Below are 27,459 nucleotides of genomic sequence, written 5' to 3'. Positions count from 1 at the left end.
TTTGAGAGACAGTCACCTGGATTCGTCTGAATCACTGTGGAGCCCTATGCCAACCAACAACTAAAATCTATGATGGTTTCCTAAAAGCTGGTTGAGTTATGAAGGCTTGCTTCTAAAAAATAACATCTCTGTGGTTTTCATTTCTGGTGATCTTTAAAGAATCCTAAGAAATAAGAGAGGTACTGAAAAACTGGCTCAAGCAAAGGCCTGATTTCAGATTTTCAAAATGTTTGATTTTTCTTTTCTTTTTTTTTTTTTTCGGAGACGGAATTTCACTCTTGTTGCCCAGGTTGGAGTGCAATGGCATGATCTTGGCTCACTGCAACCTCCACCTCCCACGTTCAAGCGATTCTCCTGCCTCAGCCTCCCAAGTAGCTGGGATTACAGGTGCCCGTCACTACACCCAGCTAATTTTTTATATTTTTAGTAGAGATAGGCTTTCACTATATTGGCCAGGCTGGTTTCGAATTCCTGACCTCAAGCGATCCACTTGCCTCAGCCTCCCAAAGTACTGGGATTACAGGTGTGAGCCACCGTGCCAGCCTGATTTTTCAAAGATAAGAATAAAGATGGGTTCTAAAGACCAGTGGATGGAAGTTTTGCTCCCAGGAAAGGTTCATATGGGCCACTCTAGTCCACTTAGCACCTTTGTACAATCAGAAAATTACACCCCTGTTTCAAGATTTTACTTCCTTTAGAGAAATGTTGTAATATACTGATTAGGTTAGCTCAAGACATAGTAGCCTTCTCTGCCACTGTCATTACAAAAATGTACCCACAATACCTACAATATAAATGGAACGCCCTTTGATGTGGCCTCTTGTGCAGTGTACAGCCTGTATAACTGTATGAGGCAGCCCTAAGTCATCACAAGAGGCCAATATGGTTTCTCTAAGAAAAAGTCATGACAGAGTAACTGCATTCCTACCTTGATCAGGGAAGAATCATAAACACAGGACATACAGGTCTCAGAAATGTCTCTCACAAGGCTGCTCTAGAAATCCCGGTAGACAAGATGAAGATACAGGAATTGAATCCTGATGTAATTAGAGGGATTAAGAACTGGTAAAATAATCTTATTCAAAGGATCTTGGTTACTGAATTAATTAATGTTAATTAGAAAGGAGCTAATAGCAGCAGGTCTTTGGCTTAGTCTCTGGGCCTGTCCAATTTATTTTATTTATTCACATGAATGAATATTTACCAACATTTACTAAGTATTTCATGTGCACTGATCCCTGTGCTAGGGCTAAAAGCAGGGGGAATAGGCAAATAAATAAATATATTCAATATTGTTATTGCCATATTTTACCAATAGCTTGGATAATGATATAGATTTGCTTATCAATTTTATACACGTCATGACACAAGAAGAAACAGGCAATACAAGTGACTAAAATTCAGGATAAAAAAAGACTCCGACCATCTGGAATGGTAGGCCTATTTTAACAAGATTTGAAATTTTATAGCGGTAAATCTAGGGCCCTAAATCTAAGTTCAAGAAAACAATTGGACAAGGCAGATGGTCTACTAGACTGGAAAGAGCATAGGTTCATAAGCCAGAGAGACCTGAGTTCAAATTCTGTCTCTGCTACTTTCTAGCCACACCACCTTGGACATGTCATTCAACTTCTCCGAGTCTGTTTCCTCTTCCGTTAGACAGGGATACCACCTACTGTGCAGAATTATTGTGAGGATTCAACTAGAAAATGTATACATCTGGCCCATAGGAGGCACTCAAAAAGCAGGACTAACATCATATTGTTTACCAATAACACGCCTGGCCAACATGGCGAAACCTGTCTCTACTAAAAACACAAAAAAGGGCCGGGCATGGTGGCAGGCGCCTATAATCCCAGCTACTCGGAAGGCTGAAGGTTGAGAATTGCTTGAACCCGGGAGGTGGAGGTTGCAGGAGCTGAGATCGCACTACCGCACTCCAGCCTGGGTGATAGAGCAAGACTCTGTCTCAAAAGAAAAGAAATTGGGGTTTCCATTAGTTATTTCTTCAATAAACAGTTACGTTATATACTTGTCTCTGTGCTACATTTCAGGGTTCAATGGCAAAAAAAACTACGGTCCCCACCTTTAAAGAGCTAACAATTTTGAAGCCAAAACAGATGGCAAAATAGAAGAGGAATTAGAGTATAGCAATTTGGAGGTAAAACAAATACAGCGTAGCCTGGTGTTGGTATAGAATGTTACAGGAGGAAGGACATCTAACTTAGACTGATGAGGCAACAGTGTTTCTTATAGAAACCCTTAAGCTAATGTGTTTTTGTTTGTTTGTTTGTTTTTGAGATGGAGTCTTGAGACAGAGTCTTGCTCTGTCACCCAGGCTGGAGTGTGGTGGCGCAATTTCGGCTCACTGCAACCTCTGCCTCCTGGGTTCAAGCGTTTCTCCTGCCTCAGCCTCCTGAGTAGCTGGGATTACAGGCACCCGCCAACATGCCTGGCTAATTTTCATATTTTTAGTAGCGGCGGGGTTTCACTTATGTTGGTTAGGCTGGTCTCGAACTCCTGACCTTGTGATCCGGCCACTTCAGCCTCCCAAAGTGCTGGGATTACCAGTGGAAGCCACCATACCTGACCAAGCCAAGGTTTTAAGAATGTCCTATAGAAACCCTTAAGCCAAGGTGTTAAGAACATCCAAGTAGATTCTCAACAGGGCCCCTATTGGCATGTTGGATGGGACAATTCTTTTTTGTTTAGAGCTATCCCTGCACATTGCAGAATGTTGAGCATCTCTGGCTCTCTCTCAATAAATGCAGTAATGCCCTCTGGTCAATGTCACAAAACAAAGCAAAACAAAACAGCTCCACAAACTTCCAAACTCGCCGTTGATGGTTGGGAAAGGGGGTGGGGGGGTTAGGTGGCAGCATTAGCTCCACGCAAGGACCCCTGGATTAGGAGGCTAGAGGCAGGGACTGGGGACTCTCCAGGCAAAGGGAGGAAGCTGACTCAGCTCCACATCATCCACTACAGAAACACCCCATGGCCTCTGCATAAGCTTAGAATTTTCTTGGCCACCTCCACATATCCATCGTCTAGTGATTTTCTTTGCTCACGTTTCAAATCACAGCTCAATCATCACTTCTGAGGGAAGCCTTCCCTGACTTCCTCAGCTCCTGATTAGGTTGATCCTCCTATATTCTAGTCCTCAAAAAGTACCAACTACCTCACCTTCACAGCACAGACGCAGTTATCCTCCTCAGTAGAATAAAAATACTATGAGAAAGGAACCATGTCAGCTTCTCATTTTCCCACATTCATCAATGTTTTTCTAGCACCTGACTTAGCACCTCATAGGTGCCCAATAAATACCTGATAACTGAAACAATGAATAAATGAAAATTCTATGAGAAAGGAACCGTGTCAGCTTCTCATTTTCCCCTATTAATCATTGTTTTTCTAACACCAGTCTTAGCACCTCATAGGTGCCCAATAAATACTTGTTGATGACTGAAACAATAAATGAATGAACCAGGATGGTATGTTTGAGAAAATACAAATGAGTTCTGTTGCAGGAAGTCAGGGACCCCGAACAGAGGGACCAGCTGGAGCGGCGGCAGAGGAACATAAATTGTGAAGATTTCATTTTAATATGGACGTATATCAGTTCCCAAATAATACTTTTATAATTTCTTAAACCTGCCTTTACTTCAATCTCTGAACATAAATTGTGAAGATTTCATTTTAATATGGACATTTATGAGTTCCAAAAATTAATACTTTTATAATTTCTTATGCCTGTCTTTACTTTAATCTCTTAATCCTGTTACCTTCATAAACTGAGAATGTACATCACCTCAGGACCACTATTGTGTTAACTGTACAAACTGATTGTAAAATATGTGTGTTTAAACAATATGAAATCAGTACACCTTGAAAAAGAACAGAATAACAGCGATTTCCATGGAACAAGGGAAGACAACCATAAGGTCTCACTGCCTGCAGGGTCGGGCAGAATACAGCCATATTTTTCCTCTTGCAGAGAGCCTATAAATGGATGCGCAAGTAGGGAAGATATTACTAAGTTCTTTTCCTAGCAAGAAATATTAATAATTAAGACCCTGAGAAAGGAATGCATTCCTGGGGGGAGGTCTATAAATGGTGGCTCTGGGAGTGCCTGTCTCATGAGGTTGAGATAAGAACTGAAATATGCCCTAGTGTCCTGCAGTACCCTCAGGCTTACTAGGATTGGGAAACCCTGCCCTGGTAAATTGGAGGTCAGACTGGTTCTCTGCTCTCGAACCCTGCTTTCTGTTGTTTAAGATGTTTATCAAGATAATATGTGCACTGCTGAACAAAGACCCTTATCAGGAGTTTCTGATTTTGTCCTTGTCCTGTTTCCTCAGAAGCATGTGACCTTTGTTCTCCTTTTTGCCCTCTGAAGCATGTGATCTTTGTGACCTACTCCCTATTCGTATACCCCCTCCCCTTTTGAAGTCCTTAATAAAAACCTGCTGGTTTTGCGGCTCAGGTGGGCATCACAGTCCTACCAATATGTGATGTCACCCCCGGAGGCCCAGCTGTAAAATTCCTCTCTTTGTACTCTTTCTCTTTATTTCTCGGCTGGCTGACATGGAAAATAGAAACAATCTATGTTGAAATATTGGGGGCACGTTCCCCCAGTAGAGTTCTGTATGGCAGCAAGGAGAGGCATATGGGGCAGAGTAGATGGACCATGCCATAAAAGCAGGCAAAGGCCATATCATGAAAAGTCTTATGTGAAAAGCTATGCCTTTGTATTGCTACATAGATCTCTATCGTAGTAAAGGCAATCCATAGCAGTGAGGACTGGACTGCTGAGGCAGGGTAACCAGCTGGGAGGCTGTGCAGAAAGACAGGTAGGAAGGAAGGGGGGCCTCAACTGAGGGAGCAAGGGAGGAAATGGAGGAGATGCGTGTCAGGAGATAGCAACAAAGTCGAATCTATAGAACTCTGATCAATGCCTGGGCTTGGAAGATGGAAAGGAGGGACAGTACCAGAGGAAGAGTCTGAGATGACTCTCAGGGTTCTGTTTTGGATGACTAAATGGAAGGAGGGGAACTGGCAAGATTTAAGTTCAAAGGAAAGATGAGGAGCTTAGTTTCAGACTTGTTTGAGTTTGAGGGTAGCACTCAGGAGAGATCTGGGCTCATGATACAGAACAGGGGTCATGAGCATATAAACAAGTTTGAAGCTTGAAGCTGGGGTTGAGAAGAATATAGTAGAGGGCACAGTCTTGGCAAAAAATGGCATGTGAGGGACAAAGGGGAAGAAAAGAGCCCACAATGGAGGACAAATGACCAGAGAGATAATACAAAGTAGGACTGGGTTTTCCTAAGTGAGGGGCAAGGTCAGCAATGTCAGATGTGCCAAGAAAGATAAGGAAGGAAAAGTAGTCAGGTATTCTGGCTATGTCGAGGTCTGATGACTTTGGGGACTGGTGGGACGAGAGCAGGATTGTAGCCATGACTTAGGGAAGTAGAGGTAGCAACTCTAGATAACTCTTCCAAGAAAGGTGGCTGGGTAAAAGAGGCATGACAGGGTGCAGCATAGGTTAATTGGAGGGTTTTTGTTTTTTTCAAAACGAGAGTAAACAGAGAATATTTAAATGAGAAGGGTTGATGAAACAGGAAAGAAAATGAACAAATGATGGAACCTAGTCCTTGAGGCAAAGGAGATGGGATCTCAAGCACAAATAGAGGACTTAGTCTTAAACACCATTTCTTTCACAGAATTAGAATAAAAGGCAAAAGGATAGGGTCAGCTAAAGATCAGTTGGTAAAGGATAGAAGAGGAAGTTGAGATGCCTTAATTGATGGCTGCAACTTAGTGGAGCAAAAGTCAAGGTAGGAGGTTGAGGAGGGGAATGAATACGTGGAAGACATAAAGGGAAATGGGCGAGAGACCTGCCTGAGGATATGGGGAGGGCTGAGCCATGCTGAGGGCCTATTTGGTGGCACACAAGTGTAATAGTGTCAAAAGCACAATGTTTCTACTATGGAGCTGGCAGGGCCTTAGGTTACCACAAGAAAAGTGCAGTCTTGCTCTGCATAGTTAAGAGTCCTCAAGGAAAGAGAACTTCCTTTCTGTACCACACACTCAAACAGAGGCTGACAAACCCGAGCAAGTTCAAGGATGGTAACTGGGATGAAGGTGTGAGGAAATCCCAAAAGTGATCATTCTGAAGCTGGTCTGAGATGGAGTGAATAGGCTGTTCCTCAGTCTGCCAAGATCATGGAAATACATATTGATTACCAATTAACAGAGCAGCACCTCCAGTATTTATTCTCCCTTGATTATACAATCAGGCCTTAATCGTACTGGAGAAGGGTGGGGAGATCAGAAGACAGAAAGAGGAGAGGAAGCGGTGGCTCATGCCTGTAATCCCAGCACTTTGGGAGACCAAGGCAGGTGGATCACGAGGTCAGGAGATCGAGACCACCTGGCTAACACAGTGAAACCCCGTCTCTACTAAAAAAATAAAAAAAATTAGCCAGGCATGGCGGCGGGTAGTCCCAGCTACTCGGGAGGCTGAGGCAGAAGAATGGTGTGAACCTGGGAGGCGGAGCTTGCGGTGAGCCCAGATTGCGCCACCGCACTCCAGCCTGGGCAACAGAGTGAGACTCCATCTCAAAAAAAAAAAAAAACAGAAGAGGAAGACATTGATGAACTTCATTTCCATGGGTAGAAGTGGACGACAGAGGCAAACTGACTTCCAAATAAAATGGATTCCAAATAAAATACAGAGATCTGGGCTCATGATACAGAGCTAATCAATCAGAGACACTAGTCAAAGAATTTTGTTACTGCTCAATTCCACACAGCAAATTCATTTCTGCCCTCCCGCCACCAGGATACTGATTCTTGTCCCCTTCCTCTGTTTCATTCCATCAGTTACCAAGTCCAGCAAATTCCACCTCCTTTATCTCTCAACTCCTCCCACCCCTCTCCATCTCCACTGTCACTGCCTTCATCCAGATCTTCATCCTGATACCTGGATCACTGCAACTGTACCCAACTGGTCCCCTGCTTGTCTTCTTCTGTCCAGTGTAACCACCACATTGCTGCCTGGATAATTTAAAACACGAGAGGATGTCCCATTTGTTTTAAAATCTTCAGTGTCCTGCTCTCCACCCCCGCCCCCACATTTTAGAGTCCAAACTTCTAGGCCTGGCAATATTAATGACTACTGTTTATTATTTATCATCTACCAGTGCCAAGTGAGTAACATATCACCTCATTCAGTTTTTATTTCCCCTTCTTAGAGATGAGGAAACTGAAGCTTAGAAAGGAAGTGACTTGCCCAGGGTCACAAAACTAGTTCAGCGGCAATGCGAATATTGGCACGCAGCTATCTTGGATCCCAAAGTCTATGTGCTCTTAACATGCTATTGTCCACAGGGTCCTTCACGATGTGGCCAGTGCTTACCTTTCCAGTCACCTCTCATCCTACACCTCCACACTGCCACTCCAGTGAACCACAAGCAGGTCATGCATTCTCACCTCTAGCCCTTTGCTCATACCACTTCGAACCACTCTTCACCTGCCAAATCTTGTTCATCCTTTAGGTCTTGGCTAAAGCAGCATCTCCTCACTGAAACCTTTTTTGATGAGTCAGCCTGACTTATGAGTACCCTAAGTCATCCTCTACCAAACCTCCGCAATAGCTCCATGCCATACCGTTGCTATCTCCTTGACTTAAAAAAAGGTAAACGCTTTGGGGACAGGGATGTGTATCTTACTCATTTTTGTATTCCCAGCTTGCAGTGCAGTGCCAGACACACAGCTGAAGCTCAATAAATGTTTATTCTCTATAATGAGATGCTGGCTGGGAACAGAAAAGGGAACCTATGGTTGAATAATGGAAAGTCCAGTACTCAGCTCTTAAAGGATTTCAAAATCATGTCACATAAGGGCAGGAAGGAGCTGGCCAAGATAAACGGAAGGGGAAGGAGAGATGTTCTAAGCAGCAGAAGCAAACCGCTACAGGTGAGACACACCTGTAAGCAGATTAACAAGACCAGAGCAGCGTCGGGGGATGGGAGAGCAGTTTAGCAACATAAGCCATTCCAAGACTGGCCTTTTTTTTATTCAAGTGTTAGGTCATTTCCTCAGGGAAGCTATCCCTGACCAGCTAGCTTTTACGCTTCCCCCAATTACTCTCCATCCCATGACCTGTTTCTTTTTGTAGTACGTTTCAGAATCAGAAACACCTACCAACCCTCATTGACAATGCCGCCACCGCTGGCACCACCACTATTATTAGGTGCCATGAAACAGGGTTCTTTTTCATCTTATTTTACTGATAGATCACCCGTGCCCACAATAATGCCAGGCACATAACAGGCAAATACGTGTTTCATTCATTCATCCAACAAATATTTATTGAGCATATATAATATGCTAGGCATTGCTCTATATGCTGGGGATATAACAAAACACGACAAAATTTGCTGTCATCGTTAAGTTTACTATCAGCAAATATGTTAAATATGCTTAGCCTAGAGAAGAAAAGGTGAGAAGACGATGACAAACTAGCAGCTTTCAATGATGTATAGGGCAATTAAATGCAGGAAGGATTCCAAGAGCCTAAAGAAGGAACAGTGAGCTAAGACAGTTGAGTAGCTGCTTTCAGCTCAACCTAAGAGTCAGAACTGGGGAAGGACCAAACAGGGGCAACCAGAAGTAGAAAGCTTTCTGTCACTGAAGATATCTGGCCAGTGGGCAGAGGTGTCAGAGAAAAAAATCTAAGTAGACAATGAAAAAGGGAGGCTGGGATCCACAGGTCCCAAACTGGCAGCCACAGATATGACTGGTTACAGTTGAACAGGGTTTTGTAAAAATTGAGTTGCCAATGTTTTTAAAAAACAGAATTACTTGCCTATTTTTTAAAAATGGCATCAGTCGCCAGTGTTTAAAAATCAGGAAATTGCACGCACGTGCACACACAGTTTGGCTTTTACTTCTCCAACATCATGTACGTTAGTACTGTACTTATAGAATTCATTTCGGTAAAATTAAAAGTTTGACTCTATTTCTGACAAATGTTCTAACACCTGCATTTACCTTACCGGATTGATTCTTATTGTGCATTATTTTCTAACCCCGTAACCAAGGAATCGAGAATCTTCTTTCTCAGAAAGTAAACTTATTTAACCTCCTCACTTAACAAATGACGGAGTATCATTCCCATTTTACAGATGAGGGAAAAGCAGCTTGAAAGAGGAAGGAACGTGCCAGAGACAGCAAAGCCAGACACAGCTAGGCTAGGAATCCAAATGTCCTATCTCCCGTGTTCCAACACTGAAGATTCTGAGCATTGCCTACCAAGAGGACAGGAGGGACTGACTTAGGAAATTAGCACGAGCTTCCTAGTCAGAAGACCCCGGACTGAACCAGTCTGAGGGGACGCGGCTACAGACGAAGGGCGCCAGCCGTAATCAGTGAGTCCCTGGAGGAGGAAGGACCACCTAGAAGCTGGCAGAGGAAGACCCTGAGACCTGCTGTGACCCTCGTCCTCCCTAGCGAGCTCGCCCCTTGACTCCAGGCTTCCAAAACCGATCCAGCAAGACCCCACTACACCCTCGCCCGCCGCGGCTCACTTACCGCCGCTCAACTTCCGGCAACCACAGCTCTCTCTGAGGCGCGCGCCCCGATGACGCAACGCGGCCCTGCCCGCGCCTGCCACCAGGAAGCGGCGCGCGTGCGCAGAGGACCAGAGGCAAGCCGGAGAAATGCGCCCCTAGCACCGGGCTAAGTGGGAGGAACTTGAGCCGTGGGGAGGGCGGGGCATCAGGGGGAGGCGATGGAGAGTGTCTCCCTTACCAGGTGTCGGAATGTCTACATTCCCTTCGGGCTTTTAAGAAAGTGCCCCACGTTCTCTCTTTTGATTTCAGAGGATAACAGGAATGATCACCATGGACATTCTCCAGGAGAGGCGGCATCAAACGCAGCACAGGGGCCATGAGGGTGGCAGGTGTGGAGAGCCAGGAGATGAGAATTTTAGTAGGAAAAGGCCGGTGAACGTCGACAGTGACCAACCTGCCTTTTCTAAACCAGCCATCATTTTCATAGCTCCTCACTGTAAGTGAGATGAAGTTATTCCCTCTCAGTACTTGTTGGTTAGATACTATGCGCGTGCGAAGCACTGGACAGGTGTTGAAGATACAGCAGTGATTATGACAAGTTTCTCTATCTGGCCTGTAAGGCCTTTCACAAGTTAACTTTGATATACCACTCTAGAATCATAATCAAGAACGATGACTGCTATTAATTTACTAGCCACCATATTTTCAGGGTTTTACGTCTCTAATCCTCACAAGAGTCCTGAAAGGTATCACCAAGTTACCTATGAAAGAACAGAATCTAAGAAAAGTTAGGTGGCTTGCTGAAAGTTAAAGGGCTTTTAGGCCAGGAACATAATCTGAAGTCTGTTTGATTCTGGCAAATAAGAAAATAAATCCAGACTAATAAGGATACTTATTAGAAAGGATTACTGCAAGAAATGGGAGAGGTAGGAGAGAAGGAACTGTGCAATAGCAGAGGGAGACTATTGCAATAGAGAGATCATTCTCACCAAAAAATCCACAGATGTTTCAATAGTTAGGAAAAAAGAGGGTTCCCCCACCCCCCAACACTCCCCAAAGGCAGGTAAACAACGCTAGAAACAACCGAATATGGGAAGGGGGATGAAGAGGTGGCTTGATCAGATATTAGATCAGAGAATGTTTTATCTTGAGACCAACCTATTCTCAGTAGGGGTTGTATGCTAGCTCAAGCTGAGAGTGAGTTAAAGTAAGGAGCCTGGGGAAAGGAAAGAAGCTTAACCCAAGTTTGGTTCATAAGCATTTTTTCCATCTGGTCAATGGAGACAAGCAGCTCTGTAATCATTTATGAGGCAAAGAATGGGAATTCAGAAGGACTATGTTTGACCTTGCCACAGTAAACAAGGGAGGCAACCATGAGTCGTTTAAGTGACATGAGAATGGGTATTTCTTTGTAGTGAACACTTTCTGAAGCACAAAAAGGTTAAGAAAGATTTCTTTTTTCTTTCTTTTTTTTTTTTGTGTGTGTGACAGGGTCTCCCTCTGTCACCCAGGATGGAGTACAGTGGAGTGATCATAGCTCACTACAGACTCAACCTCCTGAGCTCAAGGGATCCTCCCACCTCAGCCTCCTGAGTAGCTGGGACTACAGGTACATGCCATCATGCCAGGCTAATTTTTTCATTTTTTGTAGAGACTGGGTCTTGCTATGTTGCCAAGGCTGGTCTTCAACACCTACACCTGGACTCAAGTTATCCTCCCACCTCCACCTCCCAAAGTGCTGGGATCACAAGTGTGAGCCACCTTGCCCAGCAAGAAGGATTTCTTTTTTTTTTTTTTTTTTTTTTTTTTTTGAGATGGAGTTTCGCTCTTGTTGCCCAAACTGGAGTGCAATGGCGCAATCTCGGCTCCCTTCAACCAAACAGTAGGGACATCACCTCCTATATGAAGGCATACCTCATATGCACCACCTCTAGGCTTTACTCTATTGAGCATATATGAGCCTAAGTTAAAGTTAGTTCTTTATAAGTTTGACTCCACTGCTGGGTTTTGTGATTTTATAATGAACACCTTTTAGAGCTTCTGCCCAACTCACAGTAATCCTTGCTTCTCTGGGAACTGCTGATTCTCCAGCGATGTTTGTACCACCTGTGCCATCCCAGCCTCCACCCCCTCCAGAGTTGACTGGAGTAAAGCGGACACAGGATGATTCTTTATCCTGAGTTTGGGACTTTTGAACTGATGTTCATAGAGTGGGAATAGGATTAGTTTATGTAGATCATTGGCAGTATCCTAGAGAGGGAGTTTCCTTGAATTCTTAGCTTGAGATTCCTATGGCTGACTTGACTCAAGCCCTCCTCAAGGCAAAGTCATCCAAAGCATCACTAGATTCCACAAAGCATGCCATGCTATGTGGCTTGAACATTTGTCCCTTCCAAAACTCATGTTAAAATTTAATTGCCATTGTGATCATATTGGGAGGTGGGATCTTTAAGAGGTGTTTAGGTCATGGGTTTCCACCCTCATGAATGCACTAATGTGGTTATCATGGGAGTGAGTTCTTTATTACAGGAGTGGGATTGCTCCTTTTTGCTCTCTCTTGCCCTCTCTTTGCTCTTTCATCATGTCATGATGCATCAGGAAGGTCCTTACCAGATGCCAGCACCTTGATATTACACTTCCCAGCCTCCAGAATTGTGAGCCAATAAATTTCTGTTCATTATAAATTACCCAGTCTGTGATATTCTGTTATGGGAGCACAAAACAGACTAAGACACTCTAGTCACTATTCACAAAGTTGATTTCTGTCACTTGCAAACCTGAAGTAGCTCCACAGGGTTGAAATCATGTCTTTCTATCTCAGGTCAGACATTGTCTCCTAACGGCCTAAGAAGTGCTGGAAAAATATTTGTTAATTAACAGATAAGGTCTGGGAATCCAAAATAGATATGGGGACCAGAGCTAATGATTGCTCAGATGACAAATGAGTCTTCCTTATTAGCAGGAAGATAGGGTGAGGCTAAGGAAGAAGACCTGCCTCTACTGCCTGGAATGGGGTAGGCAGACCACTGGGGCTCCAAGACATGAAGCATTAAGAAGGATGCAGACCCAGGAGCCTTAAAAAGGCAGAGAATGTTCTCAGACACAGCAGGGTCACGAGGCCCTGTGACACTTATTCACGGCTACAGTGATTCAGGTCAATCCACCTTCATCATTTGTCTTGCATCTCAGTTGAGGAGAGTACATGCTCCCCACAATGAGAACTATATGTCACATCAAGCTAGGCTTTGAAAGCCTGACAAATTGTGGAATGATAGATATTGGCAAATAAGATCTTTAACAGCATGTTTACTTTATTTATTTTATTTTATTCAGAGTCTCTCTTTGTCACCCAGGCTGGAGTGCAGTGGCCCAATCTTGGCTCACTGCAGCCTCAACTTTCTGGGCTCAAGTGATCCTCCTGCCTCAGCCCCCCAAGTAGTTGGGACTGCAGGTTTGCATCACAGCACCTGGCTAATTTTTGTATTTTTAGTAGAGACAGAGTTTCACCATGGTGCCCAGGCTTGTCTCGAACTCCTGGACTCCAGCCATCTGCCTGCGTCAGCCTCCCAGTGTGCTGGGATTACAGGCATGAGCCACCATCCCTGGCCAATAGCATGTCTCTATGGCACTTAGGGTGCATAAACAGCCAGGAGCATCCCAGCATCTTTTTCATGCTGAGTTAAGACTATTAAATCCACCTCCTGGAAGTCCATGCAGTGCCCATCTTCAAAAGAGGTCAGAAATTGTCCACAAGTCAAGTAGTCAAATGACCAATTTATTAAATGGACAATTTGCAAGCTCATAGATTTTCTGAATGAACACTTTGCTAACATTACAATGTATAAGGTTTATAGCAATTTCTATTGAAGGGAAGGGCTTCACAAGCTTTTAAAGATTGATGTGATACTGTGATTGACAGGTTTACATTTTATTTTCAGAGGAGCATTTTAAGGAATTTTTTATTTATCAAAATATAAGGGTGGTTTATTCTGCCTTTGAATATATTTAACATATGAATACATTAATGAAGAATATGTTCCTGAATGTGGATTTTTCTTGATTGTATTAATATGCCATTCAGTTTACTTTCTTTTCATTCCCTTCCTCTGCTTCTCTTCTATCTCCCCATGTCTCAGTTTCTCCCTCTGCCTCCTCCTCATATCTTCATCTCTCTGTCTTTTTTTTTCCCCCCTTAGAAACAGATTCTCGCTCTGTTGCCCAGGCTGAAATGCAGTGGTGTGATCATAGCTCACTGCAGCCTCCAACTCCTGGGCTCAAGTGATCCTCCCACCTCAGCCTCCCAAAGGGTTGAGATTACCAGCATAGGCCACCATGCCGAGCTCCTCTCTACCTTAGTCTCCTCCTATAATCACTCCCCATCTCTGCCTTTCAGTATCCTCATCTGCACATCCCTTGCCCTCTCTCGTCTTCACTGTCCCCACCTTTTCCCCTTAGTCTTTCCTCTCTGATGCCCTGTCTCACACCCCCATTTCCTCCTATTTTTCCCCTGTCACCCGCAGTCTCTTTATTCCTCCTTTCCTGTCTCTCCCTGCAGTAGCAGCAAGCTGGAGGCAAAGACAAATTGAACAATCTTCAATGTGCTGCCATGAAAAAAAAACAAAATCACTTACTGCAACTTCACAACCATTGTAGGAAAACGTGATTAGAAACCTCATCCAATATGAATTGTATTAAATTTTGTGAATAGTTACAAAGAAGTCAGTGTTTGGTAAATTGGTAAATTGGTAAATTGGGCAATTGGTCATTTGAAGAACTGGCTTGAAGTTAATCAGCCTTAAGCCCATGAAAAGAATCCTGAAGGAGTTTCTGGGTCTGCAAGGTTCTTTCTTAATGATCAAGGTCCCTATAACAGCCTTCTCTTAGGAGGTGCTTATTTTAGTATTTAGGGCAGAAGGCCTGACTTCATCTGGATTTTGTGCAAGCCATCAGCCACTGATGGGATGGGGCTTTCTTAGTGGGCTGGGGCTGACATTTCTGTATCATAGTTTGTTGTCTTTTATACATTCAAAAATTAATTTCCATCTTTCAGACAGGAGTAGGAAGAGCAGACTGATAAAGTGGAAAGGAAGCACATTCCAAAATCAGACCTTGGAGTAGTTCTTCAATCTCTCTGGGCCTCAGTTTGCCTATTTGTAAAGATGGAAATCTCCCTCATGAAGTTGTTGTAAAGGCAACGTTACATAATGGCAACAATACCATTAGATAACATTAGATAAAACACAAAGCCTGGCACATGGTATGTGCTCAGCATGTTTTAAAAATGCATAGGAGTGCCCTCTGTATACCAGACACTATGCAAGCACTAGAGACACTGTATACAATAATGCATAGACCTTGTTCCTTAGACTCTGATAATTTATATTTATTGACCATTTATTGTTCTTGTCAGACTCAAATCCAGGTCTCTTTGACTCAGAGGCAGAGTTCACAATCAGTTCTCTCCACTAGTTGCCTCGATTGTTCATGATAAAGAATGGATACTTAGCTACTTGTCCATGTGGAGTGCTCTTTCGGAGTGTTCTTTGGTCCTGAGGGACCCTGAGGAGCAGCTCTCTCATAGGGAGGTCTTCTGAACAATGGTTTCTGACCTGGAAACAGACCAGCTGCAGCTTCTGAAACTGGGATTAAAGTCTCCTAAACTCCCCTAGTTCTGAACAAGAAGTTTGGGGAGTGCAAAGCAAAGTGAGAATGAAGCTTTTTATAAAAAGTAAATCCTTTTGAAAAGACATTTACAAATGTGATCAGAAACCAAAGAGAAACCCCATATCAAACTTTTGTTAACATGTGGTGGTACATTTCAATACATCTTCTTAGTCCAAGAGACTCAGAAAGGTAGAAATAAATAAATCACATACAGTATGCTTTTAAACATCATATTTTAGGTAGGTAAAAATATCTCATGTTAACAGATCATGCAAAGAGGAACACAAAATACAAAATATCAGCTTGCTCCATTTGCTATACATATTATGGTTTAGCATCAAGTTTTAAAACATAAATCACAAGCAGATTGCAACATAAACACCAAGTAAAACTATATGTTCCTATGTCTTTGCCAGTTTTTGCTTAACAGGTATGGCTATGAAAGATTACAATGACTGTTTGACAAACGCAACAGAACTCACAGATAAAAATGCACTTGGATCCTTCAAAGCCTCACCTTCTGTAGGTGCACAGGAACTCCATGTCAGCTGTTCGTCTACTCAACATATCATTTTGAGCTGCCACCACTCTTGGGAATACTGTATATGTGTATGTATGCACACTTAAGAGGGCACCTTGTTAAAATATTATATTTATTTATGTTTTTCTGAGACAGAGTCTTGCTCTGTTGCCCAGGCTGGAGTGCAGTGGCATGATCTTGGCTCACTGCAACCTCCACCTCCTGGGTTCAAGCGATTCTTGTGCCTTGGCCTCCTGAGTAACTGGGGCTACAGGCATGCCCCACCATGCCCAGATAATTTTTTAGTTTTAGTATAGACAAGGTTTCGCCATATTGGCCAGACTGGTCTTGAACTCCTGGCCTCAAATGATCTGCCCACCTCGGCCTCCCAACGTGCTGGGATTATAGGCTTGAGCTACGACGCCCAGCCAAGAGGACACATTTTTGCCTTTTGGAGAAAATATGCTACAATAAGTTGGAACCCCAGAGGATTTGTATTCTAACTTTCTCAAATAACTAGCTATGTGACCTTGGGTACCTCTCTCACCTTGTTGCACCTCAATTTGCTCCTCTGCAAACTAGAGTTAGAACATTGCTGGACTTAAATGAGACAAACCTAGTACACCCCTCAAAAAATATGGCATTCTGCCCCCATTCCTTCTTTTAATTTTTAACGTGCAACAATTCAAAAATATTTCATTTCTCTTTCTTTTGAGGACACCTTTTGCCACCACTTTTTTAATAGCCAAAGGAAATTTGGGGTTAAAGACGATGGGTGTGCAAGCTGCATAATTTTCTATCCACTCTAAACATGTGTGAGTAAGAAATAATAAGGCAGAATTTCCAGGGTGGTTTAGACACTGGTTCTGGAGAAAGCTGTAAAAGAGGCTCAGAAGAGAAGTTTTCTGAGAAGGGGCCCCTGTGGAACAGCTGTCATGCCTCTCAAGGTGACCCCTGGAAGGGGACAGCAACTATTCGCATGGATAAGGTCTCTGCAGTCATACAGCTCCATTCTAGGAGGGCTCAAGAGTTCTTTTCAATTCTCCAGTGGAACCCTAGCCACGTGTCCCTTCAGTTGTCAATCATTTGACTTGGAAAGCTTGAATTACAATGAGAGTCTGAGGCTCCCATAGTTCCTGAGGAGCAGGAGAGCTCCATCCAGGTCTGATTCTCTTTTTTTTCTTTTTGAACCCAGTTACAAGAAACGGGTCTGATTCTCTTGCAAAGATTCTGCTTCCTCCTCAAAGTTCAATCTCTCTGCTGATCACCACCATCTGCTGTTCTTCTATGGTGCCTAAGAACTTTCCAAACTACCAAGCCCCTAAGACTGTGGTTTGGATTCCAGAAAGCCTAGGTGCCTGCCTGGCAACACACAGGCCTTCGTCCTCTATTTCCCCTTGTTGGACATCATAAGAATCGTTTTGTTGCATCCCCTCAGAGCCTCCCTTAGGAGCGAATATGCAGAATTCTCTTGAACGTCTTCTTGAAGTTCTCATTGCACAAGGGGTAGATGAGGGGATTCAGCGTGGAGTTGATATAGCCCAGCCAGATGGTGAACATGTGCAGATGTTCATTACAACAGCTCTTGCAGAAGGCAATGACCATGAAGAAGATGAAGTAAGGGATCCAGCAGAGGATGAAGGCTGCCATGATAAAACCCAACTGTTTGGCGGCCTTCCTTTCGCGGTTCATGTGCAACCCAGATACATACTGTCTCGAATGTGAGCGGAGCCTCTTCCAAGTAAACTTGATGTAATCCAGGCCTGTGTTAGACCCACTCCTCAATTTGCCTTTGCCTGGTGCTGTCTCTGTGATGGTATCTGAATCTGTTCGAGAGAAAGATTGGCTATCACCTAACGTCTGATCCTCTGGCATCTCGCTGGCCTCATGTGTGTTCAGGCCCTGCTCATCTGTCTTGAGCTGGCCATGGCTCTCGTTGACGGCTACATAGTCCCTGCTACTCCCTTCTGCCGCAGTCTGCATCTGCACAATATCAAGTGGAAAGCAGTGGAGTTTGTCCACTTCTCCATCATCCTCTTGGCTGAAGACAACTGGGGATTTCATCTCCTTGGGGGTTTGGGATGGTGACTTCAAGACAGATCTACCACCAGCATCTTTTGGCTTCCTTTTAAGAACCTCCCAGGGAGACTCCTTCCCTGGTTTCTTGGCACCCCCCCTGAAGTTCTCTGGCCTCAGCTTAATTTCTGAGAAGGAAGGGAGGGATCCATTGATGAGCTCCCGGTGCTGGCAGTGTTGTCGTACGGCCTTGTAGATCTTGGCATAGAACCAGAGCATGAGCAAGGTGGGCAGGTAGAAGTTGATGATGGCAGTCATGACCTTGAACCAGGTGACATCATAGAAATCTGTCTCACACTTGTCCTCTCGGCGCACCGAGGTCTGCTGCATGAAGTGATTCCAGCCTAGAATGGGAATAACCCACAGAAAAGAGAGAAACCAGGCCCCCAAAATGGTGGCCGAGGCTCGGGTCTTGGTACGATACTTAAGGTACCTGAGGGGCTGCTGGACAGAGCGGTAGCGATCAATGCACAGGATGAAGACACTGAAAATGGACGCTGTGCTGGCCACGTAGTCCATGGAAAGCCAAAAGAGGCAGAGAGGACGGCCCAGTAACCACTTGGACGTGAGCAGGTAGAGGATGTTCATAGGCATGACGACAGCACCCACGATCAGGTCTGCCACCGAGAGGCTGACGATGTACAGGTTCCCCACGGTGTGGAGCTTCCGCTCACTCCGTACAGCATACAGCACCAGCAGGTTGAGCCCCACTGTGACCAAGGAGATAGTGCTCAGGACCACCACCAGTGGCATCAGCTGGGGGCTGGCCATAGTGGTCTTGTTCCCCTCACACATCTTGTCTTCTAAGAGGCAGGAGGAATTGGGGAGGGTCATTGGCATAAGAGCAGCCACCAGTTATGGCTCACTCCCTGGGAGAAAAGATAGAAAAAGTAAGGTCAGAGACTTGGGTGATCAGTGGCCACTTAGCAGCATGATGTTCATCAGACTGGAGTTGTATGCTCTTGGGGGTAATAGACACTGCTGGTTACCTACTCAACAGCCATGTCCCCTTTTCCGTATTCATGCATTCATTCCCTCACTCAACAACTATTTATTGAATTCCTGTCACTCTTCTAGGTATTGAGGATATAGCTGTGAACAAAACAGACAAAAATGTTTGCCCTTATGGAATGTGCATTCTAGTGAGAGAGTTGGGCAGAAGCAAGGTAAATAAGGAGTTTGTAGAAATCTAATTCTGCACATGTTCTGGGAATGTGGGCTGCATCCTCATGTGTCTAAGCAGAATATGGCAATCTAGTTCCTCTTTACAGTGGCGGATAGAGGAGTGACCATGAGATACCACCATGGCCAAGGAATTGGATAAGGACGTCAAATGGCAGAGGTGAAGTTTTTAGGGACGTTCTTCCTTTCTGACAAACGAGCAAAACAAGAAAAATTGTTATTGCTCACTTGCCTCCTTCTTCCTGACAGGATGTGAGGAAGTGATGTTTGAGGCCATGACAGTCATCTTGGGACCATCGGGAATGCCAAGAAAATGCCAACCTAGGGCCTCACTGTCACTAAGCTGCTGAGCCAACTCTGGAATCTTCCTCTCTCAGACTTGTTATTATGGGAAATAATTAAATGGGTTTTGTTTTGCTTTGCTTTGCTTTTTTTCTTTTTGCTTACATCACTGTTGTGGGAGTTCTTACTTGCAGCTAAAACCATCCCTAACTGATACAGAGGAGGTTCTAAGGGGACACACCAGAGGCACATAAAGCATGAAATAAATCTAGCATATCTTTTTAGAGGAAAGTTCTCAAGTGAAAAGGGGATTATGTTATTTGGAAAAGTATATTTGTTATTTTACTTTCCTATTTGAAAAACAAACAATTTTTTTTAAATTACATAAATCATGCCAAGCAATATGTAACAAGACCCTTGCTAGTAGGCTGGAAATGGTGGCTTACACCCATAATCCCAGCATTTGGGGAGTCTGAGGTGGGAGGATTGCTTGAGGGCAAGAGTTAAAGGTGGAATGATCACTTGAGGTCAAGAGTTGCAGCCTGGGCAACACAGTGGAATCCCGTCTTTACAATGAAATTTTTAAAAAATTGGCCCAGCATGATAGCACACACTTATAGTCCTAGCTACTCGGGAGGCTGCAGTGAGCTGTGATCACATCACTCACTCCAGCGTGGGTGACAGGGCAAGATCCTGTATCTGAAAAACAAAAATAAAAATCCTTTGCTAGTAAGGCTCTACTGAAAACGGACTGTATCCTCTGTTATTGGTGATCCCCAAGTCAGGTGGTTGGGTGTGAAATTAAGTATTAAATCTTCTGGAAGGAGTTTTTAGATTTTTTTTTTTTTTTTTTTCTTTTTGAGGTAGGGTCTCACTCTGTCACCCAGGCTGGAGTGCAATGGCACCATCTCGGCTCACTACAATCTCCAGCTCCCAGATTCAAGTGATTCTCCTGCCTCAGCCTCCCGAGTAGCTAGGATTACAGGAGTGTGCCACCACACCCGCCTATTTTTTCTGTATTTTTTAAGAAGACACGGGGTTTCACCATGTTGATCAGGCTGGACTTGAACTCCTGACCTCAGGTGATCCACCCACCTTGAACTCCCAAAGTGCTGGGATTACAGGCATGAGGCACCACGCCCAGCCTTTTTTTTTTTTTTTTTTTTTTTTTTTTAAAGACAGTCTCACTCTGTCACCCAGGCTGGAGTGCAGTGGCACCATCTCAGCTCACTGCAATCTCTGCCTTCCGGGTTCAAGTGATTCTCATGCCTCAGCTTCCCGAGTAGCTGCAATTACAGGCACCCACCACTACACCGAGCAAATTTTTGTATTTTTAGTAGAGAAAGGGTTTCACCATGTTGGTCAGGCTGATCTTGAACTCCTGACCTCAGATATCCGCCCACCTTGGCCTCCCATAGTGCTGGGATTACAGGCGTGAGCCACTGTGCCTGGCCAAGTTTTTAGATTTTCATATTCATCAAGAAGTGGTAAGTTTAAAGAAAACTGATAAACACTAATAAATAGTGTAAATTTATCTCAATAATTTAGCAAAAACAAATATTTTTACATTAAGACAAAGCCAGATAAGTTCTTGAGTAGAAGGCTAAATTAATTAATTAATGTATTTATTTATTTAGAGACAGAGTCTCGCTCTGTCACCCAGGCTGGAGTGCAATGGCGCGATCTCGGTTCACTGTAACCTCTGCCTCCTGGGTTCAAGCGATTCTCCTGCCTCAGCTTGCTGAGTAGCTGGGATTACATGCACCCGCCACCACGCCCAGCTAAGTTTTGTATTTTTAGTAGAGACGGGGTTTCACCATATCAGCCAGGATCGTCTCAATCTCCTGACCTCATGATCCTCCCGCCTCAGCCTCCCAAAGTGCTGGGATTACAGGCGTGAGCCACCATGTCCAGCCTGTAGAAGGCTAAATTTATATAATTTTTTTTTTTTTTTTTTTTTTGAGACGGAGTCTCGCCCTGTCGCTCAGGCTGGAGTGCAGTGGCCGGATCTCAGCTCACTGCAAGCTCCGCGTCCTGGGTTTACGCCATTCTCCTGCCTCAGCCTCCCGAGTAGCTGGGATTACAGGTGCCTGCCACCTCGCCCGGCTAGTTTTTTGTATTTTTTTAGTAGAGACGGGGTTTCGCCAGGTTAGCCAGGATGGTCTCGATCTCCTGACCTCGTGATCCGCCCGTCTCGGCCTCCCAAAGTGCTGGGATTACAGGCTTGAGCCACCGCGCCCGGCCAATTTATATAATTTTTTAAGATAAAAATCAAAACCCCACGATATTTGATCCTTGTGGAAGGAACCTTCTATATGTCTTTGGTGGAAAAACACCATTTTGAGCAGCACCGATTGTGCCCAAACGCTGCCATTTATTTTCTCAGTGATCTCTTGGCCTCCATCTTCTCATGTGTCAAATGGGTCGGGGCGGTAGACAATCTCTAAAGACTTTTCCAGGTCTCTTTCTTTTTTTTTTTTTTTTTTTTTTTTGAGACGGAGTCTCGCTCTGCCGCCCAGGCTGGAGTGCAGTGGCCGGATCTCGGCTCACTGCAAGCTCCGCCTCCCGGGTTCACGCCATTCTCCTGCCTCAGCCTCCCGAGTAGCTGGGACTACAGGCACCCGCCACCTCGCCCGGCTAGTTTTTTGTATTTTTAGTAGAGACGGGGTTTCACCATGTTAGCCAGGATGGTCTCGATCTCCTGACCTCGTGATCCGCCCGTCTCGGCCTCCCAAAGTGCTGGGATTACAGGCTTGAGCCACCGCGCCCGGCCCCAGGTCTCTTTCTTACAGCAGTATTTTTTGATGTCCTCCAGCTCTTTGCTGCCAGTCAGAGCAATCCTCTGATTGCTGATGGCTCCTCCTCTGACTTCTTCAACAGCATCACTGTCTCCTTGGGTGACCCAAAGTCCTGCTGTATGCTCCTGTCACTCTGTGCTGTTGGCCTCGGGGGTCTCATCCTCTGACTTCCCTACTCCTCGGTCATCACCTCCTATGAGGACAACACTCCAGCCTGTATTTTTCTCCATTCCCGTATCTAATGCCTTGCAGCTTCACCTTCTGCCCTGATCAAGTCCAAACCCCGTGGAATTGTCCACAGCCACCTCTGGAAGGAAGAAAGTAGGCTGTGAAAGGAAAACAACTTGGGGCCCCAAAATCACTTAAGCTGAAGGGAAAAGTCAAACTGGGAACTGCTTTGGGCAAACCTGTCTCCCATTCTATTCAAAGTCATCCCTCTGCTCACTAAGATAAATGCATATCTTCTGATTGCCTCTTTTGGAGACGCTAATCAGAAACTCAAAAGAATGCAACCACGTCTCTAATCTACCCAAGTCCTTTCAGAAGCCTCCTCCCAGCTTTGAGTTGACCCGCCTTTCCCAGACCGAACGAGTGTTCATCTTACATATATTAATTGTGCCTCATGTCTCCCTAGAATGTATAAAACCAAACTGTGCTCTGACCACCCTGGGCACATAGTCAGGACCTCCTGTTGCTGTGTCATGGGTTTGCATCCTCAACCTTGGCAAAAATAAACTTTCTAAATTAACTGAGACTTGTCTCAGATTTTCAGGGTTCGTAAGGCTAAGGAAGTATTGTCTCAGGGATTTTTATTTTTTACTGTTTTGCTTGGAAGGAAGCAGGAAGGAGTTCCCCTAAATACTTCCCCAGCGTGGCATTCTCAAGGTGGCTCTCAGCTCCCTGGCCTCCAGAGGCGTCTCCTTTCTCTCTTTTCCTCATTGCCTGGCATATAGAGGGGAGAGAAACCATTTTTTATTTTATGTTATTTTTTACTTTTTACTTTTAATTTTAATTTGAGACAGAGTTTCGCTCTTGTTGCCCAAGCTGGAGTGCAATGCTGCGATCTCAGCTCACTGCAACCTCCTTTCAGAGATGATAAATTCCTCTTTAAAAAGCTTTAGTTCCCTGTGCTTTGTTTCTTAAGACCAACTTCCTTGTACTTCCTTGTCTCCTAGCTACCTGTTCTGTAAACAGCCTTCCTGCCTTTGCCATGCTCAGACAAGTCCAGATATGCCTTCCCAGCTAGTAATGGACAGTCCCTCTTCCTTCCCACCTAATAGACCCTATTCAATTTGAAACCTTAGCCAATCAAGTTAGCTTAGATTGTGAGGTCCAACCACAGCCAATGGGGAAAGGATACAGAAGTGCTAGGAACTGCCTTAGGGAGCAAAAACCCCTGCCCTACCCTGCTTTGTGTGCTCTTGCGATTGTGACTGGTGCAAGCTGCACCCTTCTGCAGAAGTAAATTTGTCTTGCTGAGGAATTTTCTGCCTACGTGCTGTTTTTCTTTGAGGCACCAGGCACTTGTTTCTAACAAATTTGGGAGTTCGTCTGGGATTCCCATTCTCCTCCTGGGAGGGGTCTCAGATCATCTCTCATGAGGAGATGCAGCCTGCTGCTTTGTTGAGGTGGCCTCAAGGGTAAGGGATTGAGACCCACCTGGTGTGATGAATAAACCTGGATTCCAGCAATGCGGGAAGAAAAGGCCTACAGATACCGTACCGAGAGTGCACAGACCAAGGTAAGAAAAACCTTGGGGGTGGTGAAGTATTTCCTTGGTGGTCGGGACATCCTGGAGGTTGAAAGTGAGGGAGTAAGATGCACAATGGAGTGCAGAGCAAGTGCAGAGTCTGGATCTGATTCTGCAGTCACCTCATATGGCTTGAAGGCAGTTTGCCTGTTGTGGGGTTTATATCAACCTGCCTATGCTAAGAGGGACCTGAAAATTACCACAAGGGAAGCAGATGAAGGATGAAGCGAAAGCTGAAGAGTGTGAGAAATCTCTAGTAGGAGAAGTTGAGCCCCACAGACTCGCTAGGGTGCAGGAAATCTCTAGTAAGAAAGATTGAGCCCCAGGGATAAACACTTTCTCCAGGATGGGAAATACATCAAGTAAGACAAAAGATAGGAAAAATCATGATCATGATAATATCCCCTCTGATAGTCCCCTAGGCCTAATGTTAGAATATTGGAAGGATAATGAAAGGACCAAACACAAGAAAAAGCAGCAAATGATAAAATACTGCTGTTTTGTTTGGACTAAAGAACATTCCTCTCCCCCAAGCAGCTGCCACCACAGACCGCTCCCCTAAACCTAAAAAAGGAGCTTAAACCACTCTTAGATGACCCTTATGGAGTGGCAGATCAAATCAATCAGTTTTAGGACCCCAGTTATATAATTTGGATGAGTTAATGTCTATCTTAGGCATCTTATTCTCAGGAGAAGAAAGGAGCATGATACGCAGGACCACTATGCCCATTTGGGAACGTGAACACCCTCCTGGTCAGAATGTTCCAGTGGCTGAACATAATTCCCAGCCCAGGATCCTCAATGGGATAACAACAATATAGCCCATCGAGGAAGTATGAGGAGACCTTAGGGAGATGGTAATAAAAGGAATTTGAGAATCAGTGCCCCACACCCAAAATCTTACCAAGGCCTTTAATAGGGAAAACAGGGAAAAGATGAGGGACCGATAGAATTTTTAGAAAGGCTTAAAGAGCAAATGAGAAAAATATGCTGGCCTAGAATCAGAAGACCCCCTTGGACAAGGAATGTTAAAGCTCCACTTTGTCACCAATAGCTGGCCAGATATTACTAAGAAATCACGGAACAAATGTTTCAAATGTGGAAAAATAGGTCACTTTAAAAGACAATGTCCCAAATGGGAAAAAGAAGAAAAATCATCTCACTTATGGCTTTTGAAGAAGACTAGAGAAGTCAGGGGCTCTATCTTTTTATCTTGAGTCCCACCAAGAGCCCTTGGTAAATTTAGAAGTGGGACCTAAACCTGAGCTTATTACCTTTTTAATCGAGTCAGAAGCAGCTCACTCCTCAGTTTGTTATCTTCCATCTAGTGTAACTTGTTCACAAGAAAAACTTTTTATCTCTGGGGTAAAAGGAGAAGGATTTAGAGCAAAAATCTTAAAGGAGACAAAAATGAAATATAAAAACTGATCAGCTAGTATCAAATTTCCGTTAATTCCAGAAGCAGGGACAAACCTATTAGGAAGCGATTTAATACTAAAATTAGGCTTAGGCCTCCAAATCAATTATGGAAAATCCCTCCCCTCCCCTCCCTAATCTTGCTCACCACTGCAGATGAAGAACACATTTATCCCCAGGTATGGTCAAAAGATGGGATCAAGGAAAGTTACAGATTCCTCTGATTCATGTTAAATTTAAAACCCCTGGGGAAGTAGTAAAGAGAAAGAAATACCCTATTCCTTTAGAAGCCAGGGTAAATTCAAAACCTGTAATTGAAGGTCTTCTCCATGATGGGCTTCTTAAATCCTGTATGTCTCCTTGTAACACTCCAAAACTGCCTTTAAAGAAGGCAGACGGGTCATACTGGTTAGTGCAAGACCTTAGAGCTATTAATCAGATAGTACAGTAATTGATTTAAATTATGCCTTCTGGGCTTGTCCATTAGCAGAGGGCAGCCAGGACCTATTTCTCTTTGAGTGGAAAGACCCTCATTCCAGTTGAAAACAGCAATACTGATAGACAGTCTTACCCCAGGGGTTTACAGAGTCTCCAAATTTATTTAGTCAAATATTAGAACAAGTCCTAGAGAAATATTCCCTGCCCTCATGCATATGCCTCCTCCAGTACATGGATGGTCTTCTAATTTCAGGAGATGATAGAAAAGAAGTAGCAGCCTTCTCAACTCATGTCTTGAATTTTCTGTGGGATGAAGGGTTAACAGTCTCAAAAAACAAACTCCAATTTGTAGAACCTGAAGTAAAATATTTAGGGCACTTAATCAGCAAAGGCAAATGGAAAATTGGGCTTGAACGGATTGAAGGAGGATTAGTCAGATACTGTCATCTATGGATAGACTCTTATGCCCTAGAAACAAAATTCTCATACAAAAAGCTCACACAAGACGAGCCAGACCCCGTCATTTGGCAATTACCAGAAATCCAACAGGTGGAAAGGTTAAAACATCTATTAGTAACTGCCCCGTCCTAGCTTTACCCTCCTTAAGCAGCCATTCCATCTTTTTGTCAATGTAAAGAAGGGCGTAGCCTTAGGAGTACTTACCCAAAAGCACGGAGGCCACCAGCAACCCATAGGCTTCCAGTCAAAATTCTTAACCCAGTAACCCACGGATGGCCCAAATGCATTCAATCTGTAGCGGCAACTTCTTTGCTAACAGAAGAAAGTGGAAAAATAACTTTTGGCGGAAACCCCATTGTGAGCACACCTCACCAGGTCAGAACTATCCTAAATCAGAAGGCAGAAAGGTTGCTTACTGACTCAAGAATTTTAAAATACAAGGTTATCTTGTTAGAAAAAGATGATTTAATCCTAAGTACTGATGATTCACTTAACCCTGCTGCCTTCTTAACAGGAAATGCAAATGCAGAAAAAAACCCATGCCCCAGACCAGAAGAACTTGGGCATAGATGTTTAGATAAACTCCCTTTCAAACCGGAAGACACCTTTTTGTAGATGGTTCTTCTCAAGTAATAAAAGGGAAAAGGCATAACGGGTACTCAGGAGTAGACGGAGACACCCTACCTAATGACTGGTCTGAGCAAACGTGAGTTGTTTACACTAATTCAAGCCTTAAAATTTCTGCAAAACCAAGAGGGAACTATTTATACTGACTTCAAGTATGTCTTTGGAGTAGTCCACACCTTTGGGAAAATTTGGGCACAGCAAGGCCTTATTAACAGTAAAGGGGCCAAAACTTAGTCCACACAGACTTGATAATCCAAGTACTAGAGAACTTACAGCTGCAGAAGAGACAGCAGTTGTTCATGTTCCAGGTCACCAAAAGAATCTTTCCTTTGAGAGCCAAGGGAATAATCTAGCTGACCAAGTGGCCAAACAAGCTGCCTCTTCTCAAGCAGCACCCATTTTCCACCTAACCCCTTATCTTACCCCTCCAGCTACAGTCCCTATTTTCTACCCCAGAGAGCAAGAAAAGTTAAAAGAAATAGGTGCCAAAGAAAGCCACGAGGGAAAATGGGTACAATCAGATAAGAAGGAAATGCTGTCTAAGCCCCTCATGCGAGACATACTGTCACAGCTACATCAAGGAACTCACTGGGGCCCCCAAGCTATGTGTGATGCAGTCCTCAGAGTTTACGGATGCATAGGAATTTATACCCTTGCCAGACAAGTTGC

General features: G+C 44.2%; 2 protein-coding genes across 13 annotated transcripts in view; both read right to left on the bottom strand.

Annotated features, from left to right (window-relative positions):
* ATG7 (autophagy related 7) overlaps nt 1-9,698 on the bottom strand; it is a 273,593-nt gene extending 263,895 nt beyond the window's left edge. For 5 of the 8 annotated variants that reach the window (XM_033210683.1, XM_033210689.1, XM_033210692.1 and 2 more), the window contains exon 1: nt 9,598-9,698. The gene's annotated coding sequence lies outside the window, so the exon portion shown is untranslated. The remainder of the gene's footprint in view (nt 1-9,597) is intronic. The other 3 variants (XM_033210686.1, XM_033210687.1, XM_033210684.1) reach the window with 1 other exon arrangement.
* Nucleotides 9,699-14,936: 5,238 nt separating this feature from the next.
* Nucleotides 14,937-27,459, bottom strand: part of HRH1 (histamine receptor H1) — a 113,226-nt gene continuing 100,703 nt past the window's right edge. For 2 of the 5 annotated variants that reach the window (XM_033210681.1, XM_033210682.1), the window contains exon 2: nt 14,937-18,707. In XM_033210681.1, the coding sequence (XP_033066572.1) occupies nt 17,209-18,678 (1,470 nt within the window). In that variant the 5' untranslated portion in view covers nt 18,679-18,707 and the 3' untranslated portion in view covers nt 14,937-17,208. Of the gene's footprint in view, nt 18,708-22,092; nt 22,408-23,759; nt 23,878-26,367; nt 26,657-27,459 lie in introns of those variants that run through there. The other 3 variants (XM_033210680.1, XM_033210678.1, XM_033210679.1) reach the window with 3 other exon arrangements.

This window comes from Trachypithecus francoisi, unplaced genomic scaffold, assembly GCF_009764315.1.
Source record: "Trachypithecus francoisi isolate TF-2019V2 unplaced genomic scaffold, Tfra_2.0 Lachesis_group0, whole genome shotgun sequence".
Classification (NCBI taxonomy): domain Eukaryota; kingdom Metazoa; phylum Chordata; class Mammalia; order Primates; family Cercopithecidae; genus Trachypithecus; species Trachypithecus francoisi.
The sequence above is the reverse complement of the archived record's forward strand: the minus strand, read 5'-3'. Positions and strand labels throughout refer to the sequence as shown.